Source organism: Myotis daubentonii, chromosome 13 (assembly GCF_963259705.1).
Source record: "Myotis daubentonii chromosome 13, mMyoDau2.1, whole genome shotgun sequence".
Lineage (NCBI taxonomy): Eukaryota > Metazoa > Chordata > Mammalia > Chiroptera > Vespertilionidae > Myotis > Myotis daubentonii.
The window spans coordinates 27,368,436-27,392,129 of NC_081852.1; the positions used below are offsets into that span (position 1 = coordinate 27,368,436).

Genomic DNA, 23,694 nt, shown 5'->3' on the forward strand with positions numbered 1-23,694 from the left:
CTGTTGAATATAATCTTGGCACCCCTGTTGAAAATCAATTGACCATTTATTCTCGAATTTATTTCTAAGCTCTCTATTTTGTTAGTCTATATGTCTGTCCTTATGCTGGTACCACACTCTTCTAATTACTTAGGGTACCACTTTATTTCACTTTTCTACAACTGCATAATTTGTCTAAATGATTGTTAAATCTTAAGAAAAATCATATTAAAGTATACAGTTGTTGGAGTGTAACTCTTGTCTTGTAAATTAATAGGCATGGACCTGCCTTTAGAGAAGATACGTTTTTAAGATTCAAGGAAAAAAGATTCAGAACTATAACATAAGGACATTCATTTATTGCTATGTTCCAGTCACTTTGCTAGATGCTAAGATTTAAAGTCAGATAAAATACTTGAGTCTCTTTCAGATCAGGGGGCGAGACAAAATATAGTTATAGCAACATGCCAAAAGTTCTAAAATAGAGGTATATTCATTGTGTCCTGTACTTTGGAATCAACTAATGCAGTAATACCACATATTTTTGCCTGTTTCCTTTTCTTGGCTTTATTTTTTCTCAGAAAGCACGGGTTTAGAAGATGGGAAAAAGATAAGGAAAGCTAATAGTGTTTCTTAATAGGCATTATCTTTGGATTCTCCAGAGAAACAAAACCATTAAGATGTGTGTGCCTGCTCTAACTGGTTTGGCTCAATGGATAGAGCGTTGGCCTGCGGACTGAAGGGTCCCAGGTTCGATTCCGGTCAAGGGCATGTACCTTGGTTGCAGGCACATCCTCAGTGGGAGGTGTGCAGGAGGCAACCAATCAATGATTCTCTCTCATCATTGATGTTTCTCCCTCTCTCCCTCTCTTCTCTGAAATCAGTAAAATAAATGAATAAATAAAAAATGGGGCCAGCACCGGTTTGGCTCAGTGGATAGAGCATCGGCCTGCAGACTGAAGGGTCCCGGGTTCGATTCTGGTCAAGGGCATGTACCTTGGTTGCAGGCACATCCCCAGTAGGGGGTGTGCAGGAGGCAGCTGATCGATGTTTCTCTCTCATTGATGTTTCTAGCTCTCTATTCCTCTCCCTTCCTCTCTGTAAAAAATCAATAAAATATATTAAAAAAAAAATGGGAACACACTGCCTCCACTGGGGGTTCTTGTGGAAATCAAATGGGGTAACAAAAGAACTGAGTGTGTCACCTAAGTGACTGTGTAAAGTGTGAGCAATCATTATGTAAAAAACAAAAACAAAAAAAAAAGATTATGTGTGCCTGCAAGCATTTGTGTCGAGGAAAGGGAGTGGTGCGAGGCTGGGTGGTTTTAAATTACTAATGTAATTTTGGGGGCAGGCAAATGTAAAATCCACAGGGCAGAGAAGCAGTCTGGGAAGTCTGGCAATAGTGTCTGGAGGTCGAATTCTTTTTCTTTGCAGGGCCGCATTCTTTTTATTGGGTCCTTCAACTGATTGGATGAGGCCCAGGCACATTATGGAGAGTAATCTGCTTTATTCAGTCTACTGATTGAAATGTTAATTACATCTAAAAAATAACTTCACAGCAACATCTAGACTGGTGTTGGACCAGATAAATGGATACCATAGCCTAGCAAAACTGCCACACAAAATTAACAGTCATGGGTACTATTAATATTTGATTCTTTGCTTTGTAGTGAATTGTAGGAGGGTAGACATCTCTGGCTTTAGCACATTTAAATGCCTGTAGTCTGCTGCCCAGTCATTATGCTAATGGTAAAACCCCCACACATTTTTAGTGCACCCTTCTCCCCCTTTATTTAGAGATATTGGACTGTAGATTAAGACAATTGAAAAAGTGGAAGCCTTCAAAGCAGGCTTGTCAAGTCAGCATAGAAAAGAGGCCTCCAGCAGACAGTGGCCTACCAGCTCTACTTCCTCTTTAATCTTGATGCTGTGATTTTTCTCCTAGCTGTCCATGACCCTAATTACCTAATCAGGCTAATTCATATCAATTTTTTTTCCATATCAAATTTTTTATATCACTCACACATTCTTTGATATCTTTAGGCCTACTTATTTGATAAAAGTTAATTCTAAATGGGTAATATGTTTCCATCATATTTGCACTTAAATCTACACTAATAAAAGAGAAACATATAGATTGGTGTCACTCCGCTACACCCACCAGCCAATCAGATGAGTATGCAAATTAACCCAACACATATGGCGGTTAATTTGCATACGCAGGCGTGGAGTGAAGACTGAAGAGGCTTGGCTTCTCCGCTGTGGCCTCAGTGGAGAAGCCAAGCCTCGCTGTGGCCGCAGCGGAGAAGCTATGCCTTGCTGCCGCTGGACCAAAGGCCTGGGTCCCGGGTGCTGGAGGAAAACCAGTGCCGGCAGTCAGGGGAAGGAAGGCCTATTTGCGCAAATCTTCATGCAACGGGCTTCTAGTAGAGATATATATATATATATATATATATATATATATATATATATATCAAATTTACAAGTAGTGTAAGATATTTTTGTTTTTAAATCCAGTACTTTTCTAAATTTTTTTTTGCCTGGGAAATAACATGTTATTGCTCCCAGTTAATAAGCTTTCTCCCCTCTGCCATTGATGCAATACCATTTTTGGACATAGAGAATTCTGTATAACAGGGATGAATAAAATATCTGGATGCATAAGGTCTTCTCATGTATATATAATCTTTAGGCTTAATGATCTTTTAGACATTTTTCAGTATGTAAACTATGAAAATGTAGTACATACCTCAAGTACCTCAGAAGGATGAGTTTTTGTTTTTTCTCCCACATCCACTCCTGGTTTCAAGGAGTTAGGTTCCATCACATACTAACAGTTCCGTCCAGTCCTTTATAAAGCCCATTGTTGAGCATTTTTCTTAATGTTTTTTTCATATACTAGAGGCCTGGTGCATGAAATTCATGCACTGGGGGGTGGGGGGCGGTCCCCCAGCTAGGCCTGTGCTCTCTCACAGTGCAGGAGCTCTGCAATATATTGCCCCAAAGAGATAGGCCCCACCCACCCATCTAGGGATCCTTGATGGATTGCCCTAAAGAGGTAGGCCGGAGCCTGGGATCCCGCCTCCATGCCGCAGGACCCCCAGGCCTGGCCATGCGGCAAGGCCTCGGGCCGCGCACGCAGCATCAAGTCCCCGCCCACCTGTGCGCACCTGCTGCGCAAGCAGCCTCCTGTGACGCGTGAGGGCGTGACGACCACCTAGGCTATTATTAGTATAGATGTTATGTCAGGCAAACTTGAATCAATTGGTAGCATCTGACTGGCATGTTGTTAGTGTTTTTTTTTGTTTTTTGTTGTTGTTGTTGTTGTTGTTGTTAGTGTTTTGAAGGACTCACTCGTAAGGCGGAAGACCCTTCTCTGGCCTAGAGTGTATAGTTAATGATGTTCCCTACCAGTACTGTAAAGAAGAGGGTGAACTACTAATTTGTTTTATTGGTCTTAATCACTCCCAAAGTATCTCTTTGCCGTTCTGTTTTGTTACATAAATAGGTATAAACATTTGTACTTAAATTTTTATGAATTCAATTTGGATGATGGCACAACTTGGATGACTCTCTCTGCCTTTTGCCCCAGAACTTCAGGACTTCAGAGTATCTGATTTAGTATTAATATAATTAAATAGTTTATACAAATTAATCACATTTAAAAATAGAGAAAGGGGTGCTCTGGCGGCTGAAAGCTGGGGCAGAAGTCGGGTCCCCGTTTGGGTTCCCAACCCAGTCCCACTGAGGCGGCGACTAAGGTAGGAGGAAGGTGGTGGTGGGCGTGCTCTTGGCCCTTCACTGCTTTACATTGCAGCCTTATCTTGGCTCAAAATGAACTATATGCCTGGTACTGCCAGCCTCATCGGGCACAATGACAAAAAGCACTTGGTCCTGCTGCAAGATGGAAGGACACTTAGAGGCTTTTTGAGAAGCATTGGCCAATTTGGACTTGAAAAAGGAGAGTGACGCACCCTTGCAGCAAGTGTCCATTGAAGAAATCCTAGAAGAAGAAAGGGTAGAATAGCAGACCAAGCTGGAAGCCGAGAAGCTGAAAGTTCAGGCTCTTAAAGATCAAGGTCTCTCCATTCATGAAGCAGACACTCTTAATGAGTATTCTGGTCACCTTACACATGTGATTAGAGACTGTAGAATTTTGAAAAGTTTTTCTTTTGTATTCTTTCACATATGCAACATGAAGAAATCATATGCCTTTTTTCCCCTTTTTAATAACAAAATAATTGCTCAAAGAAATAGCTGGATGGACTTTCACACATCACTGTGGAGCCAGCAACTACTTTTCTATGTTGCTCTTCTCATCCCAAATTAGAGTTTATAGGGGATAGTCTTCATTTGCTTGTAAATAAAATATGAATCTCAAAAACAAAACAGAGAACCATCATATTCATAAATACACATATATAAAATGTGTTTTAGGAAATACTAGCTCTTTGGGGGTAGGCAAAAGTTGACATCTATTAAAGGTATCAGAATTTGGTAGTAGAACAACCGGCCAACTTGGACCCAGAAGCTGAGTCCAGCTCTGTTGCTTACTGTCTGAAATTTTGAACAAGGCTTAACAGTTTTTTATTTTTTTAATCTATAAAATTAGGTATGCAATATCTGCCTCACGGTAATGTTGACATTGCTTATGAGATAATATATAGGAAAGAACTTTATGCCCTATAAAATTTTGTGATAAACAGAAGGATATGGGAGGAGTTCAGGAAATAAATAGGTCTGGTCGGGTAAATCTTAGTTCATACACTTCCAAGTAACCCATTAGAATTAATTGTTTTGTAAACCCTGAGCAGATAAATTAGATGTCATTCACAGATTTTACCACCTCACCAGTGAGTCATAACTGGTGAACTTCCTGCCTATTCCTAGTTTTTTTCTTCGTATCCTCCAAGGTATCCTCTCCTGTAATACGCTATTTCAACTATTCTTATCAGCACCTTAATTCCTTTATCTCTTTGTCTTTGTCACATCTGCCTTTAAACATACTGCAATTTATTTTATTTTATTTTATTACGATTTTTAAGTGCTTTTTAGGTGGGGAGGGGTTTGGGGCTGGGGGAGACTTTGATGTGAGAGCAAACCATTGATTGGCTGCTTCCTGCACACCCACTATGGGGAATCAAGCCTGCAGCCTCTAGGTGCATGGGACACCCAACCAACTGAGCAACACTGGCCAGGGCTATTTTCTTTTACACCCTAAAAATGCACTCCCCTTTATTGGTAGCCACTAGTCACATGTGGCTATTTAAATTAAGTAAAAGTAAATTTGAAAATTCAGTTTCTCAATCACAGCAGCCACATTTCACATACTGAAATAGCTGTATGTAGGACAGTGTAGATATATAGGTAACATTTTTGTCAATGCAGAAAATTCTGTTGGAAAGCCTTACCCTTAAATGCTTAACATTGTAAGAGAAAATTACACCCATTTATTTTGGTGTTATTGTATTGTCTCCAGTCTCAATGGAAATATTAGTTGGTATCATTTTATTTTATTTATTTATTTGACTTGAGAAAGAGAGAGAGATTAGTTCCACTTACTTATACATTCATTGCTTCTTGTATGTTCCCTGACACCCTGCAACCTTGGTTTATTGGGACAATGCTATAATCAACTGAGCCTCCTGTCCTGGGCTAGTTGGCATAATTTTCTATGCTCCTTTCCAGCTTCCATTTCTAAAGGAGTTAATTCCAAATTCTCTCTACTCAGTTTCCTCTTTTTCTCTAAGTAGATGACCTTTCTCCTGCAGCTCAGGAAATTGAGATTCAAGCAGGAACCCCCCTAATTTCCTGTCCTTATACCTATTTTTGTATCTTTATTTACCTCCTCTTTTCCTTGTGTCATGTATACCCCTTTTTTCTATGACTAATTCAATTTTACAGCTATTTATTGGACACCTTCGATGTCCTAGGCAAAAATCCAAGATACTTAAGGTACAACCATGAACAAGACAAAACAAAAAAAAACTGCTTTTACATAGCTTACCTTCTAGTAAGAAGTGACAGCAATCAAACTATTGTAGTATATTAGAAGACAGTAAGTGCTACAAAGAAAAATAAAATCTGGTTGAAAGTGTTAGCTGGATCAGAAAAGTGGAAAGACCTTAAAAATGAAAGCATTGAAAGAATGGCAAAGAGACAAGTATATGGAGATTACTAAAAACTGCAGTAAGGTAATAAAGGTGGATAAGTAGGACTTTGTAAACTGTTGTAAAAACTTTTTTGTTCAGCTTAAGATTAGAGAGGAAACCTGTGGAGGGTTTTGAGCAGAAGAGTGATGTGATAACCCCTTCCCCAATAATTTAAGACATAAAAGGGTAAAAATTTTTTAAAATAAAAATAAATAATATATAAAAGGGTAAAGTGAATTCCCATGTTACCTATATCATGTAGTTTTCACAATTAACGGTGCATGGCCAATATTTCTTTTGTCTTACTATTCTTGTGTATTATTTTAACCCTTTGAGTGCCAACCAATATCCTAAGAACTATGCTAAAATTGCCAAGGCATTTTTGCTGATTTTACAGCAGTTTAGGAAAAAAAATATAAATTGCAAGTAAATGAAGTTACATGTTCAATATCTTCCACAAAATCGTCATCTTCACAGCAAGAATTGACATATTTAGCAATATCATCATCACTAATAAAAGCAGACAGAACTGGACACTGCAGGAGGAGCGCGATTGCGCTCCCCAGCACTCTAGGGTTTAAAGCAAATCCCCCGAATTATATTATTTCATCCCTAGATGTTTCTCTATATGTTTGCATATGTGCATACATTTTAAAAGTATTATTATTGACTTATGTAGTCAATTCTAATTATTCACAGTAGTCATATTCTAAAAAGTTGAAAGTCCTCAACAACCTTAGGAATGAAAGAATTAGAATGTCATATGTTTACTAATTTGCTTTGTCCTGCATTAAGCAACTAGCAGACTTAGAATAACAGCACTAACATTTCCACCAACAGTGTAGTTGCTGAAAACAGTCTAAATTTTTTGTGGCAGGGTTTTTTTTATATTTGTTTGTTTGTTTCTTTAGGATAGATTCCTAGTGGCTTATACTCATTCGATTTTTTTGTTTTAGTCTTGGTTTTTCCCTCTTTTTCTTGTTTTTTAAAAGGCTTATCCTTGTCCTTGTGGTCTGGAATCCATCTTCACAGATACCTTGCTCCATTTACCAAATTTTAATTGTATTGTTTGTTGTTTCCTTTTGTTATGTAAATTACCACAATTGCATTCTAAAATTTAAAAGGTTATCTCATTACATCTATTTATTCCCTTCCTTCACTTTTTAATCTTCCATCGCCATATTTATTAAAAGTATTATCTGAACTTTTATATTTCTGTTTTCTTAGCTCCCAATAATATCTTCAGTTATTGCAGGTTGGCTTCTGCCTCACTTCCAGTTTTGGAAATTCTTTATTCTTATTGCTTCTACTTTCTATTCAGGTTTCCCTTCTATTTATCAACCCTCTTTTGCTAGCTGTTGCCTCTCTCTAGTTTTAATGTTGGGTGGTTTTTCAGAGTCTTTTTATCTTCATTTTATAATTCATCCTCAGCAATGTTATATTTCCAGTGTTCTTACTATCATTTAAAACTATGTCTTCTGAATCTAAAACTCTAGTCCAGACCTCCCTGCTGTACTATTATTCATTTAACAGCTATCGGTGTGCTAGGCACTGTTCAAAATTCCCCGCCTCGCTGGAGCTTAAATTCTATAGGAGGCACAGTAGATAATAAATATAATAAGTAAATGATACAGTATAATAGACAGTTTAATTACTGCTAAGACAAAAGGGAATAATAAAGCAAGGTAAGACCAACTAGAAATAGAGAGGGGAGAGGCAGGGTAGAGTATTAAATAGAGTGGTCACAGTAGATGGCATTGAGAAGGCATATCCTACATAAAAATTTATTTAATCTGAATTGCATTAATTTGTGCGTGAGTGTATTCCAACAGGCTGTAAAATCTTCAAGGACAGAAACTCTTATATGTAGTGCCAGCCTCTTGGCACAGTAATAGCCATCTGGTGTTCAAAATTTGTTGAATGAAATATCGTCCTAATATAGCCCTGGCCTGTTTGCTCAGTTGGTTGAATTTTGCCCCCATGTACCGAAGGGTTGCCAATCCAATCCCCAGTTGGGGCGTGTGCGGAAGGCAGCCAATTGGTGTTTCTCTCTTTTCCTCTCCCTCTCTCTCTAAAATCAATAAAAACATCTTTAAAAAGAAATGTAAGTGAAATAAGCCAGTCAATGAAGGAAAAATACCACATGATCTCACTCATTCATGGATAATAGAGACCATTATAAACTTTTGAACAATAATAGATACAGAGGCAGAGCTGCCTCAAACAGATTGTCAAACTGCAGCGGGAAGGCCGGGGAGGGTTGGGGGGCAGGAGGTAGGGGGGTAAGAGATCAACTAAAGGACTTGTATGCATGCATATAAGCATAACCAATGGACATAAGACACTGGGTGATAGGGGAGGCTAGGGGACTGTCTAGGGCGGGGGGAAAAAATGGACACATATGTAATACCCTTTGTAATACTTAAAGCAATAAATAAAAAAAAATTAAAAAAAAAGAAATGTAGTCCTATTGTACTTTACCTGTAAAAGTGCCTCTTAGTCCCATACACAAAGACTACTTCAGACATAATTTCAACAAGCTATTGAATCAGGTTTCCTCGACAACATATGAGAAGCCAAAAGGAGAATTTTTTTAAAGTGTGATGATGTTATATTGGGCGCTTGACAGCACAAGAGGTTACAAAAGAAACTAAAAATGGTTCAAACTCAAACTTTGTCTTTCTGGGATAGTTTGGTATAGAGGCAGCAACACTTGACATTTATCAGTAATTATGATTGTATCATAATATAGTGATCAATGATAACCATGTGTATAGATGAAAAGCTGAAATTGTGTTGAGTATCTTATTTAATGAAGGAACTCTAGACATGTTTTTATTCAGAGTTGCTAGAATTTTATAAATTTCACTTCTAGAAGTTATCTTTAAAAACTTTTTGTAGCTCACCCAGTGTGGCCCAGTGGTTGAGTTCGACATGAACCAGGAGGTCACAGTTTGATTCACGGGCAGGGCACATACCTGTGGGTTGCAGGCTTGATCCCCAGTGTGAGGTGTGCAGGAGGCAGCCGATCAATGATTCTCTTTCATCATTGATGTTTCTGTCTCTCCCTCTCCCTTTTTCTCCAAAATCAATAAAAATATATTCTTAAAAAACTTTTTATAGGCCAAAACTATAATAAGTATTTATTATATCTCTTTCAGCTTATGTTCTCTTCCCTTTTTTCCAATTAGATGTTCTAGATGGGCACTGATCTCTTTTCTCTTAGATTGTCCAAAAACAAAAACAAAAAAAATGACAGCAGCCAACACAATATTAGCCTTCCAATGTGAATGAATCAAAATTATACCCTTTTTTTTTTCCAGATTGGCAAAATATAATAATTTTTGGTGTGCCACAGAATTTTAGTAATTTGTGTGCCATGAGATAAAAAAGGTTGAAAATCGCTGTTCTAGATAAGTTAAACTTATTAGGAATAGCAAAACAGTGACTAATAATTGTGAAGTACATGGTTCCTACTATCTTAACAGTACTAGGTAATTAAGTTGTTCCTGTATTATGATACTTTGGAGTTGTAATTTTAACTCCCTCCTTTTTTATGAATAATTTCATGCATTTCTCATGTTTTTGCACTTGCTCTGCATAGACCCCAATGAAGGGAACAGATAGTCTGAAATAGGGATCATGTGATAAAAGACTACTAAGTCACTTGGCAGGTCCAAGTCTATCAAGTTATGGGACTTATTGATTATTTCAGTTTGCATTAGATTGTAATTCTTTCTGAGGAGAGAGAACTTTGGTATAATAGTTCAAGTTTATAGGCTATGATAATACACTGAAAATATCAGCCTCCAAAGTATTTGGTGTGTTAGTCATTTTAAAATTATATCCTTTGCATTTTGTATATATGTTTCTTAACAGTATTTTTTAAAATATATTTTTATTGATTTCAGAGAGGAAGGGAGAAGGGAGAGAGCGAGAGAACATCAATGATGAGAGAGAATCATGGTTCGGCTGTCCTCCTACACACCCTCTACTGGGGATCAAGCCCGAAACCTGGGCATATGCCCTTGATCAGAATTGAACCCGGGACCCTTCAGCCACAGGCTGACCTTTATCCACTGAGCCAAACCAGCTTGGGCTGCATCTTATATTTTTAAGACAATTTTTAAAAATAGATGTTAACTCTTAGAATAGTTTGTGACACAATTATATGTATACTCTAGTCTAGCTTGTATGTGTTCCTACCTAGGATTTTTTTAAAAATATATTTTATTGATTTTTTTCAGAGAGGAAGGGAGAGGGATAGAGAGTTAGAAACATCGATGAGAGAGAAACATCCATCAGCTGCCTCCTGCACACTCCTTACTGGGTATGTGCCTGCAACCAAGGTACATGCCCTTGACTGGAATCAAACCTGGGACCCTTGAGTCCACACGCCGACACTCTGTCCACTGAGCCAAACCAGTTAGGGCTCTAGGAATTATTTTTAGTAGAGTACTTTCCAAAAATGTGTAATCATATAATTTTATTTCTTAGGTTGAGCTCCTCCCCCCAGCAGAGGGGAACTAAAGGTTGGGTGAGACTGCCATAGGTGGAGTGTTCCTCCAGGGCAAGGGAGTTGTTTCTTTGTTTTATTTTTTTTAACTTTGGCTGTTCTGAAAGAATATTTTCAGTTGCTTCTTTAGAAAACATTAAACAGTTACCAGGCCTTCCTGAGTTTGTTCAGTGTTAAGTTTGAGGAAGCTGCAGTTAGTAAATTGTGGTTAGCAGATGTTATAAGCAGGTGACTCAGTAGGTTGAACTCATGATGACTCAACTCTGTAAAAATCATGCTGATAAATAACTTGAGAGAAAAATTGCCTTCCAGACTTTTGAACTGCCATAAAAATTCAAAACTATTATTAAAGTTATCACAAAGAATATTGACATGTGGCTTTAGAAGGAAACACGTTTTCCTTCAAGTGGTTTTAAAAGTTTTACTCAATTGTTTTGATTTTTGCTCTGTGGTAATTGAAAGAAGACCTACCAATGACACTAAGCAAGTTGTATATTAAAAATAAAATCACCAAAACCGGTTTGGCTCAGTGGATAGCGCGCCGGCCTGCGGACTGATAGGTCCCAGGTTCGATTCCGGTCAAGGGAATGTACCTGGGTTGCAGGCACATCCCCAGTAGGAGATGTGCAGGAGGCAGCTGATGGATGTTTCTCTCTCATCGATGTTTCTAACTCTCTATCCCTCTTCCTTCCTCTCTGTAAAAAATCAATAAAATATATTAAAAAAAAATAGAAGAAGAAATAACCCTGCCTGTTTTGCTCAGTGGTTAGAGCATGGGCTGCAAACCAAAGGGTCAAGGGTTTGATTCCAGGTCAGGGGCAGGTACCCTGGTGACAGGTTTGTCCCAGCCCCGGTCAGGGCATGTGCAGGAGGCAACCAATGGATGTGCCTTTCTCACATCAATGTTTTTCTCTCTCTCCCCAACCCCCCCCCCCCTTCTTTACCTCCCTTCACCTCTCTATTGGAAAAAAATGAACAGAAAAAAATACCCTCAGGTGAGGATTTTTTTTTTAATGCAGAAATATTCTATGTCTACATAAAGTATATTCAAGAGAATATTTTTTGAGAGGTTGGTTTTAGTAGGGAGGTTAGCAGAGAAACCCAAATGGCAGTTATTTTTAATTATTTAATAAAATCTGCTTAACTTTTTAATGTAACCTTGATTATAAATGAACAAATAAAGCAAAATTTGTAGTCTTATGGTTTGATGTAATAGGGCATGTATATTAATATAGGATATTCTATTCTAAAATTCTTTTAGATAATTTGGTAACTTAATTATATCTGATAAATTATTACAATCTGTTGTCTTATAATATCCATTCCAAATCTTGGAATACCATATTCCTGTGAACTTGTTTTAATTCCATAAACATCATTTTCTATATTTTTTAAAATATATTTTTTTATTGATTTCAGAGAGGAAGAGAGAAGGAGAGAGAGATGGAAACATCAATGATGAGAGAGAATCATTGATCGGCTGCCTCCTGCACGCCCCCCACTGGGGATCAAGCCTGCAACCCAGGCATGTACCCTTGGCCGGAATCAAACCTGGGACCCCTCAGTCCGCAGGCTGATGCTCTATCCACTGAGCCAAGTCGGCTAGGGCTCATTTTCTATATTTTAAATAACAAAATAATTTGGTTAATTGGGCTTCCTTTCACTTTGTGTCATATTACTAGCATCATAAGTAAATTATTGAATACTCAGCAGAGTATTCAAAATTTTGATACTGCAAGTACATGGATTGGTAAAAGGTATGTGGAAAGGGTTTTGACAGTAGGCAGATGCTTGCTGCTTTGCCTCCCTTCCAGCCATGTAATGTAATTGAGGGTAAATTACATAATCTTTGACTGTTTACTCATCTGTAAATTGGAAAGAATAAAATCAAAGTAGGGTTCTTAGAATTAAGTGAGGTTAACATTTGTGAAAGTGCTTTAGATATTTTTTAAATTAAACAGAAAATAAACTTTGAATATTTGTCCATGATCAACAGATATAAATTTACTGCTTTCAGAATTTCTCATGCTGTAAGTTAATATAACCATTTCTGTTTTAGTTATTAATGATATAAATAATAGCATGTAATACCAAGAGGAAGTTTAAAGGAGAGATTCCTTAAATATTTGGATGGATAGATGATGGCCAGTTGCTTACAGTGGCAATAAGCTTCAAGGTAGAAAGAATTCTGAGGATGATGGAATACTTATCTGTAATATTCTGGGATCAAGCTACCAGGATTTAGCTATAGTGATTATGAAATGAATTGACATTATTTTCCAATTTTTATTTTTTTATCTTCACCCGAGGATTTTATTTATTTATTTATTTATTTTTTGAGAAAAGGGAAGAGGAGAGAATCATTTTTTTTAAAATATATTTTTATTGATTTCAGAGACGAAGGGAGAAGGGAGTAAGAGATAGAAACATCAGTGGTAAGAGAGAATCCTTGATCGGCGATCAAGCCCACAACCTGGGCATGTGCCCTAACAGGAATCAAACTGTGAACTCCTGGTTCATAGGTTGATGCTCAACCACTGAGCCATGCTGGCCAGGTGAGAAACATTTTTTAACATTCATGTGCTTCATAAACTTGCTTTTCTAAAACTGGGAGCCATGAAATATGGTAAATAAAACAATTTAGAAAGATTGGTAGATTATTTTAATCAGGAAAACGTGAGAAAGGTGATATTATTCTAGAACAGCGATTTTCTACCAGTGCTGCAAGAATTTTTAAAACATGCCGTACCTGACTATTTTCAGGGGCACTGACTCCTTTCTCTTAGTTAAAAAATAAAATAAAATTGACAGCAGTCAACACACCAACACAACAATTACTGTCTGGTGTGAATTAATAAAAAAAAATTTTTTTTTTTTGCCAAATTGGCAAAAAGTACATTTTTTTGGTGTGCTGAAGAATTTTAGTAATTAGTTTATGTATGCCACGAGATGAAAATAGTTGAAAAGCTCTGTTCTAGAAGGTTGCTTTCAATTTATAGTAATATATTGACAAATTGATTAAGAAGACTGTGACAAAAAGACTTTAAAAGAAACTGTAAAAGTTAAGTCCATAAGATAAATAAATAAGGAAAACATATAAGTAAAAAGTCTTCTCCTTGCCCTAGCCGGTTTAGCTCAGTGTATAGAGTGTAGGCCTTTGTCCAACCAAAGGGTCCTGGTTTCCATTCTGGCCAAGGACACTGTACCTTGGTTGCAGGCTCCCCCCCAGCCAGGACCCTAGTCAGTGGCCTGGTCAGGGCGCCTGCAGGAGGCAAGGTATCGATGTGTTTCTCTCACATTGATTTTTCTCTCTCCCTTTCCCTCTCTCTTTCACTCTCCTTAAAAATTGATGAAAAGAATATCCTCGGGTGAGAATTAACAGCAACAACAAATTCTATCTCCTTGTTCTACTTGTTTGTAATCCAAAGCATAGTCCCCACCTCAAGATTTACTTCTGCCTTTAGATTCACTGCTGACCTCAGGCTTGCTCACTGATTTCTACAGCTAGTCAATGCCTTTGATTCTGTTTTGCAAGAACTTGCTAAGGCTACCTAGGCTATTTGTAACAGATCATTGCTTCTAAAGCTTGCTTTTTAAAAAGTGAGGCTTAATTGCTATTGAAGTCAGTTTTGTTTTTATTTTAAAATAGAGGCCCGGTGCACAAAAATTTGTGCACTGGGGGGGTAGGGGGGGGGTCCCTCAGCCCGGCCTGTGCCCTCTCGCAGTCTGGGACCCCTCGGGAGATAACGACCTGCTGGCTTAGGCCCGCTTCCGGGTGGCAGAGGGCAGGCCCAATCCCAAGGTACAGCACCTGGTCGGGCTCAGAGCAGGGGCAATTGGGGAGTTGGGGCGCCGCCCCGTCATGCACAGAGCAGGGCGGATTGGGAGGTAGCGATGCCACCCTCAGTCATGCTCAGGGTAGGGCCGATTGGGGGGTTGGGGCACCGCCCCCTGCCACACTCAAGGCAGGGTCGATAGGGAGGTTGTGGCACCACCCCCTGTCATGCACAGAGCAGGGCCAATCAGAGGGTTGGGGAGCTCCCCCCGTCACTCACAGAGTAGGGGCGATAGGGGAGTTGGGGCACCACCTCCTGTCACACACAGAGCAGGGCGGATCAGGGGGTTGGGGCGCCGCCCTCTATCACCCACAGAGCAGGGCTGATCAGGGGGTTGGGGCGCCACCATTCTCACACTCAGGGCAGGGCTGATGGGGAGGTTATGGCTCTATCCCGTCACACACAGAGCAGGGCCCGTGGGGGGTGGGGGGGCACCGCACCCTGTCACACACAGAGCCGCAGGGCGATCAGGGGGTTTGGGCGCTGCCCCCTGTCACGCTGATCCCGGTGCCGGGAGGCCTCGCGGCTCCGCTGATCCCGGTGCTGGGAGGCATATTATCCTTTTACTATATAGGATAGAGGCCTGGTGCACGTGTGGGGGCCGGCTGGTTTGCCCTGAAGGGTGTCCTGGATCAGGGTGGGGGTCCCCACTGGGGTGCTTGTCCAGTCTGGGTGAGGGGCTGAGGGCTGTTTTCAGACTGGCGGTTGACGGAAGCTCCAACCGCTCCTTTTTTTCTTTTTTTTTTATTCTGGGCCAGCTTTAGCTCTGAGGCTACAGCTCTTAGGCCTCCGCTCCTGAAAGCAGGTATCTGGTTTGTTTTGGTTCTATAATCGAAACTCTGTATCAACTCCAGCTCTGAGATCCCAGCTGGCTGGCTGAAAGCTGGTTTCTGGGTTTTTTTTTTAGCTTCTATATTTGTTACAATGTTTCTTAAACTGCAGGCTCAGAGGCCGGCAAGGCAGGCGGGGAACGTTGGAGTCCTCCGTCACTGAAGCAAGCAAGCCTCATGTTAGTTTCAAGCTGCCTGGCTGTCTGCCGCCATCTTGGCTGGCAGTTAATTTGCATATTGCCTTGATTAGCCAACTGGAAGGGTAGCGGTCATACGCCAATTACCATGTTTCTCTTTTGTTAGATAGGATTACACAAATTAAGGATTGCAGTGAGTAAATGAATTGTATGTTTCAGCTTAATTCTGATTCATGTACATTAAAATCTTGCAGGTTTTTTATTTTTTCAGCGTTAATACATAAAATCTATAACACTCTTGGCTCTAAAATATTGATGTTTGTTTTATATGCAGGGAATCTAGTAGTTCTAAATAATTATAATAATTTAAAATTCTGCCTAAAACTTAAAATTTTAGCACTTATGTAAATCTGGAAAATTTTAGGTTTTATCATAGATTGTGTTAGGAAGAAAGAATGAGGGTATCCAAAACTGACTATACTAGTAGTAGATTCAAAACTATGTTAGAAACATTTTAGAAATAACTATAGCCTTAATTTTATGTAGCAGAAAATACCAGGTAAAATGTTTGAAATATATTGATCATTTCTCCCATAGTACATGAAGACAATTTTGTGGTAGGATGTGGTGTGACATTTCCTTTCTCTTTAACCCTAATCTTTTTCAAAGTGTCATATAAGCTATATTTGTCTCCCTGATTGGGTTTTCCCCTACACTGTTCGTGGGGGTTTTATTATTATTTTTTAATCTTCACTCGAGGCACAGCTAAAGTTCTATATTAGTCAGTTGCATTCTGTGAAAGATAATGAATAAATAGCATTTTTTAAAGCTATGATTTTTGTGTCTTATTTAAATATATTTTTATTGATTTCAGAGAGGAAGGGAGAAGGAGATAGATAGAAACTATCAGTGATGAGGGAGAATCATTGATCGGCCTCCTAGCACACCCCCTACTGGAGATTGAGCCGAAAACCTGGGTATGTGCCCTGAGTGGGACTCGAACTGTGAACTTCTGGTTCATAGGTCAACACTCATCCATTGAGCCAAATCAGCCAGGCTATTTATAGCATTTTTAATTTACAGATCCTTAGTTTCTCATGTCTGTGAGTCTGCCTGCCTTGTATCTAATTTTTAGCACTTTCACAGAATTGTTCAGGTCAATAAAAAAGGGGGAGGGGAGGATTCATTTGGCTCTTCGTTAGTATTAGCAACTCTTACAATCTGTCTTTTTTTGAGTCTCTTTAAAAAGTTCACAAAGGGAATGATGACTACAGTTAACAGAAGTACCTATAACTTTCAGAGCACTATACATAGAGGAGGACTTCAGTAACAATATGACTATCATAACCAGGCAATGTATTGGGATAATTTTCATAGGTTTTAATTTAGTAATTCTTGTCATCCAGTATTAGGCATAATTCAGAATTGGATGTTTTAAGGAAAGTGCTTGTGGTATTTTTTTAAATCTTATAAAAACATTAAGATGGAAAGAGGCAGATATTAGTAATTCTGCTTTATAGATGAGGGGAAATTGATACACAGTAATTTGAACTTATATAAGGTCATTTCAGGAAATGGAGTTATTAGTTTTTAATGGTATGCTTTTTGTGCTAGAAAATGAATGGATCATTTTTGAGAGGATAGTGGTATGGTGTCTTACTTTTGGAAATTCAGGCTATTATTTTAACCTGTTGAATAAATAAAATATACATAAATGTTGAGCAAGTAAATTTTATATTCCTGTATCTTAAGTTGTAAATTTTCAATATAGGGTAACTGATGTTATACCTGTCTACAGAATATGGCTGTGCTGTTTTAATAGCAGTTTATATCCCATTTCCCCCCAAAGTATAAAGGCTTGGGAGCAATAGGCCATCGTAAACTTTGTATAAAGTCAGCAGTGACATCCAGGTGATTGTGTGGTTTTCTAGATGAGTACCCATTTTCTTCTTGCACATTTTCTTCTTAAACATCTAGAATAACAGTGACGAGCAATTGTAATAAAGGTAGATATAGATGTTTAAAACTAGAGAAGACTTGAGTCTACAGATACCTAAAACCAGAATTCAAATGTTTGAATGACTAGACTATCAGCTTAGGAAAGCGATTAGGTTTGTGTTTGACTCTAAGGAGTTAAGCTTGGATCTGTGTATGGAAGTTAAAGTAAGAAAGATTTTAAAAGAACTTGATAGCTGTCTGGAAATAGTAATAGATTTCCTTGGGAAACAGAAAGTTTCCTGTGTTTTGTCTGTCATAGATCAGTCTATCACCTGGTGTGTATCAAGAGGATTCAAGCCTGAACTTTCTATGGTATTTTCTATTCTTAAAATGATGATGTTAACTAAGTGTGCAAAAGGGATTGCTAAAAAGCTTTTTTTACAAAAGGGAAGACTAGTCATGGGCATTTATTTTTTTCAAAATGACACATTTTATCTACCTTTTTGTGTGACACTTTTCACTGTAGTATTTCCTTTTGCTTTAAAAGTAGCACTTTTGTATCTTTTCCAAGGAACATAGCTGATAACTTTAAAGGCCTTTACTTCACCTGTAGTGTTCACTAGGTACAAATGAAATCACATTATCTACCACAGTATTACTCCACAAATTCAAAGTAATCCCTAAAAGCAGTGATGACATGAGAAGGAAAAGTTTTACTTAGAAAAACTTAAAGCAGAAGAGTGAAGTATGACCTACCTGCTTGATTAGGGATTCATCTTTTGTACTCTTCAGCCACTTTCGGCTCTTCCAAATTGCCAAATTATTTTTATTCATCAGATACAACTATCTTCATTTAGCTTCTTCTATTCACTGGTTTCCATAATCTGCCAGTCCATTTTTAAAAAGGCCGCCAATTGACAGTGCTGCTTCGTTGTTCTTCCCAGCTCTACCCTAGGGCTCCTGTTGCTGATCTCAAATGGAGGAGCAGCAGAGGTGCTTTGAGAGAGAGAGAACAGAATGTCAGAGAGTCCAGCAGGGTACCAACAGTTTGTGGGCAACAACGTGACTGTGTGATTCACATCTCTAATGAGAGAACTTGTTATTTCTGTCTAGATCCACCTTGTTATAAGGATAATATCATCAATAACGTAATTTTAATTGCCTGGATGCTTTGACGCTGGCTTGAAAACTTTTAGCATTGAAGTTACTGGTCAGCTGTATTTGAGTAGAACAAAACTAATAACATTTAAATAAAGATACTAGATAATGACTTGTCATTTAAAGCTAACATTTTAGGCATTATGGGAAGAATGGTAACTCAACTATGTATATTTATATTGTCACTAAAATATTCAGCTTGATTCTTTTGCTGACAACCTTAAATGACCTGGTGCTGGTTCATTTGTATATTGTTTCTAACAGTGAAACCCTTTAAAAAGATGACTTGTATAAGGCCATACTTGAAGTTAAAAACAGATGAATAGATTTCAGATTTTGCCTTTAGGACATGACATGGTTGTCAAGGAGCAAATTTTACCATGGATTAATTTATTTTGGTGTTCTGTTATTATTTAATTACTAATGAATTATTACTTAAGAACTTGTGTTTTTTCATACATTTAAATCAAGGAATTTTTATTCCGTCTTTAGAACATGTAGGAGGGAAATTTGGTAACATTAATATTATAAGAGCATAACATGGACCTTCCTTTTAATCTGTAATTCTAGGAGGACATAGACAGCCTAAACCCAGTTCTCAGGGACAATCCACAACTTCAGGAAGAAGTGAAAATTTGGGTAAAGGAACAAAAGGTTCAGGAGATTTTTATGCAAGGTAACTTTTAAAGTTTTCTCTGTGTGGAAGTTTTGTTTTATTTTATTATTATTTTTTAAAATATATTTTTATTGATTTCAGAGAGGAAGGGATAGGGAGAGAGAGATAGAAACATCAATGATGAGAGAGAATCCTGGATCAGTTGCCTCCTGCACACTCCTCCCACGGATCAAGCACGTGCAACCTGGGCGTGTTCCCTGAATGGGAATGGAACTGATGACCTGGTTCACAGGCCAGCGCTCAACCACTGAGCCATGCCGGCTGGGTTTGTTTTGTTTTTAAACTGAACATTTTCTCATGTTAGGTTTTGGTTGTTTCAGTTATGTGCAATATAAATAGAAAGCCCAGTCTAATATTTTGAGTTATATACAGTCCAGGAAAAATAATAGCAAAATCATAATAATTTTAATAGAAAGTTGATAATTTCACCAGTTAACCAATTTGAGATAGTTGCCTGGCATGAAATTATCGCCACACAGATGTTTTGTTGATAGGAAAAATTTCCATATTTACAGAATGCTTTAGGTGTGTCCTTCCTGGAAAAGGAAGCATTGTTTGCAGTAGAGGGTTGCCCAAAGCCACAATTGATTTCCTTTGAAGAATGCTGTTGGTATCTGATAAAAGTGGTCTATTTCAGTTTGCCTTCCTCAGTGATTACTACAACACTAGTCTTAGTTTTTTCTTTCTTTTTTTCCCCCCCTAGAAACAAGTTTGTCTACAACATGTGACTTTTAAATCAGTGGGGTTTTATAAATCTTAGTGATTTCTTTTTGTCAGTAATATCATTATGTAAATGTACAGCTTTTTGTATAATTAAATTAAAATAGGGACTATGTGACATGAAGTATTGATATTAGGTCTAATTTTTATAAAATGGAATTTTGTGGTCAAATTTCCATATTTATCTCAGTTCTCAACTTCAATGCCATTTAAGTATTAAGAGAGATAATCCCAAAGTTGTGGCTGTTTTGCTTTGTGTAGGTATGGCAACAGATCATCTGCTTACTAAATTCTTAAGCTAAATACTTTTTAAACTTTTAATATGAATAATTTGAAACATAAACAGTATTATAATATTTCAGTGAACTTCTATGTTCTTATATCCAAGCCCCAGGAATTATAAAACCATGTCAGATTCTGTCACATCCATACTCCTGTTTACTTTTATAAAATTTCAGACATCACCACATCCTATCTGTTTTTAAAGACATCACATCATTATTATACTGGGGGAAAAAAGCTTCCTTAATATCAAGTACTGAATACTTGGTTAAAATTTTCATTCGTCTCATAAATGTCTTAAATTATTTTTAACAGAATTGATTGAAATTCAGGCGATCAAAAAAAGTCCACAAATTGATTGGTTGTTATGTCCTGTCTTACCTTTTTTCTTCTAATTTATTCAATGGAGAAACCAGGTTAATATTTTTTAATAACCTTTCTTCCTTATCATGTTCTTAGAGGTGAAAATATTAAGGCAGTGCCCTGGCCAGTGCGGCTTAGTTGGTTGAGCCTTATCCCTTGCACCAAAAGATTGCTGGTTTGATTCCTGGTCAGGGCACATAATACAGGTCAATGTTTCTCTCTCACATTGATGATTCCCTCTCTCCCCCTTCCTCTTGCTCTTAAATCAATTTTTAAAACATAATATTTATAAAAAATGAAAAGTGAGGCTAACTCAAAATTGTTTGGTTGTGGGAACAAGTAGTTAAGATGATGTGCTAATGGGAATTGAAAATTGGTCATTATTTAGAGTTATTCTAAAGTGCACTGGTAACCTGTGAATTGGAGAAATTTTTATCTCCATTATACAGGTTCAGGATGAAGCAAAAGTAGGTTTACAGTTGTCCATAAGGAAAATAATGCAATTTATACTAATAATAGCCTAGGTGGCGGCATGCCCTCACACCGGCACAAGATGGCCACACGCACAGCGTAGCCTGGCGGCCACTCTGTACAATGAGGCCTGGGAGTCCCGCGGCTCTGCGTGGCACGGAGGAGCCTGGTCCTGGCATCTCCGCCGCCTTGCGCGGAGGAGATGGGTTGCAGAAGGGGAGGGCAGTTGTGGGTCATCAGGCCAGCAGAGGAGGGCAGTTGGGGGCCATGAGGCCGGCAGGGGAGAGGTTAGGCATCGATCCGGCTGTGAGGGGAGTGGTTAGGGGGCAATCAGGCTGGCAGGCAAAAGCAGTTAGGGGCAATCAGGCAGTTAGGGGCAATCATGCAGGCAGGCAGTCAGGCGAGCGGTTAGGAGCTAGCGGTCCCAGATTGTGAGAGGGATGTCCTACTGCCCGTCACATGGTGGGATCAGGCCTAAACCAGCAGTCGGACATCCCTCAAGGGGTCCCAGATTGGAGAGGGTGCAGGCCGGGCTGAGGGACAACCCCCCTCCTCCCCCCAGCCCACCCCCCCCTGCACAAATTTTGTGCACTGGGCCTCTAGTAATTAATAAATAACAATTTGGATTTCATATGTTCACAATATAACCTACTTTTGCCCCACCCTGTATATTCTGTGGATTGACTTGTTTTAATAGGCCTACTTATATATAGACATGGTATATCTATATGTAGATAACCTTTTTAAGAAGTGAATTTAATCCAAAAGTATGCCATATTTCTTTATAGAGCATTTTAGTGCCATATTTATAAATTCACTAGACAATCTCTACATGTTTTAAGATTTTTGGCACGTTTTCCTAGCTATCACAGAGAAATCAAAATTTATAGTTTCTTATAGTGAAGTGTGGTAACTAGGAGACTGAGGCAACAAGTTCCACATTACCCTTTCCATTTTAGCCATGTAGTTAATGTACCCCAACCTTGTTAAGTAGCTTTGTAACCTTACTACTTTCTAGACCACTATAATTTTACATTTTGTACAATCCTCTTATTAACTTATGATCCCAGAGACATTCTTTCTGACTTAGTTACTTTATTTCCATTGAGTTAGAAAGTATTTGTGTTTAGGAGAGTGTGTTTAATAACTTGATAATGATCTGTCTTTTATATATACTTACCTATATCCAAGTGAGTATTACCCATTTGTGTCATAACTCATGTTTCTCCTAAAAGATAGTTTTTAAATGAAAATCTCTCCATTTAAGATATCCCTATTTCTTGGGTTATTCTTTATTTTTATTTGTGTTTTTTTGTTTTTTTGTTTTTTTAGGTCCTTATTCCTTAAATGGATACAGAGTGAGAGTATATAGACAAGACTCTGCCACCCAGTGGTTTACTGGCATAATTACTCATCATGATCTCTTCACTCGCACCATGATCGTTATGAATGATCAGGTAAATAGTACAACTAATATTTTTGGAAACAGATATATATAATTCAAATTTTCATTGTTCCCCAAAAATGGATCAATAGGCTGACACTATGTAATTTTCATCTGTTATTTTAGTCATATAATCCCAATAAGTTTAAATATATTGATGTTACATAGAGGTCTCTTTAGGTCACAGGGAGATAATGATGCCAAATTTATTTCAACACTGATAAAATCAGTCTGTTAAATAGAGACATCAGACTCTTTTAATTGATTAGTGTGGGGTGTTTTTTAATGCTTAGTTCAGCAGAATATTTTGTAAAGTCAGCTTTCCCGTCTCTCCAGGAATAAAAATATTTCCCAAATGTTTTCTCTTCCATTATGAAAACTTTTAATATATGCTGTAGTTCTTTTCACATGAAATTTCAGAGTTGGTATGCTCCCTTAAGTTTTATGGTGAGTATTAAGGATACAAATTTCAAATGGAATTTTTAAATAGCAGTCTGCTGAAGAATCTCAGAGGAGAAGGCTAGAGTGGGTGGGAAGAGATCAACCAAAGAACTTGTATGCATATATGAATAACCCATGGACACAGACAATAAAGTGGTGAAGAAGGAGGAGTGGAGGGGAGAGAGGGGCGGGACTTAGAAGGGGTCAATGGGGGGGGAAAGGGAACATATGTAATACTTTCAACAATAAACATTTTAAATAAATAAGTAAATAGCAGTCTGAAAAGTCTTAATTTCAGATCTTTTAAAGCTGTAGTTTTCTTGAAAAAAATAGATATTTACACCATCTTACCTATATGAGTTGTAGAGGGTAACTGAATTAATGAGAGCCCCTTTATAAACAATTTGAATGCTTTGGTTAAAATTTTGTGAAAATACTATTATTTAAATGGTATTTTTTTCCTGTAAAGGTGATGAACTTGCACCTCTCAGTGAAGAACAAAATTGCCTTTAGGTTTTTTAAAAATTATTTCTTTAACCTATCTTTTAAATCTTATATTTATTTATTTATTTATTTATTTACACTTTTGTCCTTTTCCTCTAAGCTCTATCTTCTTAGTTTTATTTTATACCTTTTTTTAAAAATTATTTTATGACTTGACATCATACTCATTTGTTTTTCAAGGTGTACTTGCAATAGATATATTTGTTTTTTAATTCTTGGCTAGCAGATACAATAGTAGATCTCA

The 23,694-nt window shown here is 37.9% G+C and overlaps 1 protein-coding gene and 1 pseudogene across 8 annotated transcripts in view; both read left to right on the forward strand.

The window, feature by feature from the left end:
• JMJD1C (jumonji domain containing 1C) overlaps nt 1-23,694 on the forward strand; it is a 260,540-nt gene that overhangs the window by 182,791 nt on the left and 54,055 nt on the right. For 7 of the 8 annotated variants that reach the window (XM_059662587.1, XM_059662585.1, XM_059662586.1 and 4 more), the window contains 2 exons: nt 19,120-19,225; nt 22,394-22,518. In XM_059662587.1, the coding sequence (XP_059518570.1) occupies nt 19,219-19,225; nt 22,394-22,518 (132 nt within the window). In that variant the 5' untranslated portion in view covers nt 19,120-19,218. The remainder of the gene's footprint in view (nt 1-19,119; nt 19,226-22,393; nt 22,519-23,694) is intronic. The other variant, XM_059662593.1, reaches the window with a different exon arrangement.
• LOC132214923 (U6 snRNA-associated Sm-like protein LSm1) lies at nt 3,317-10,070 on the forward strand (annotated as a pseudogene).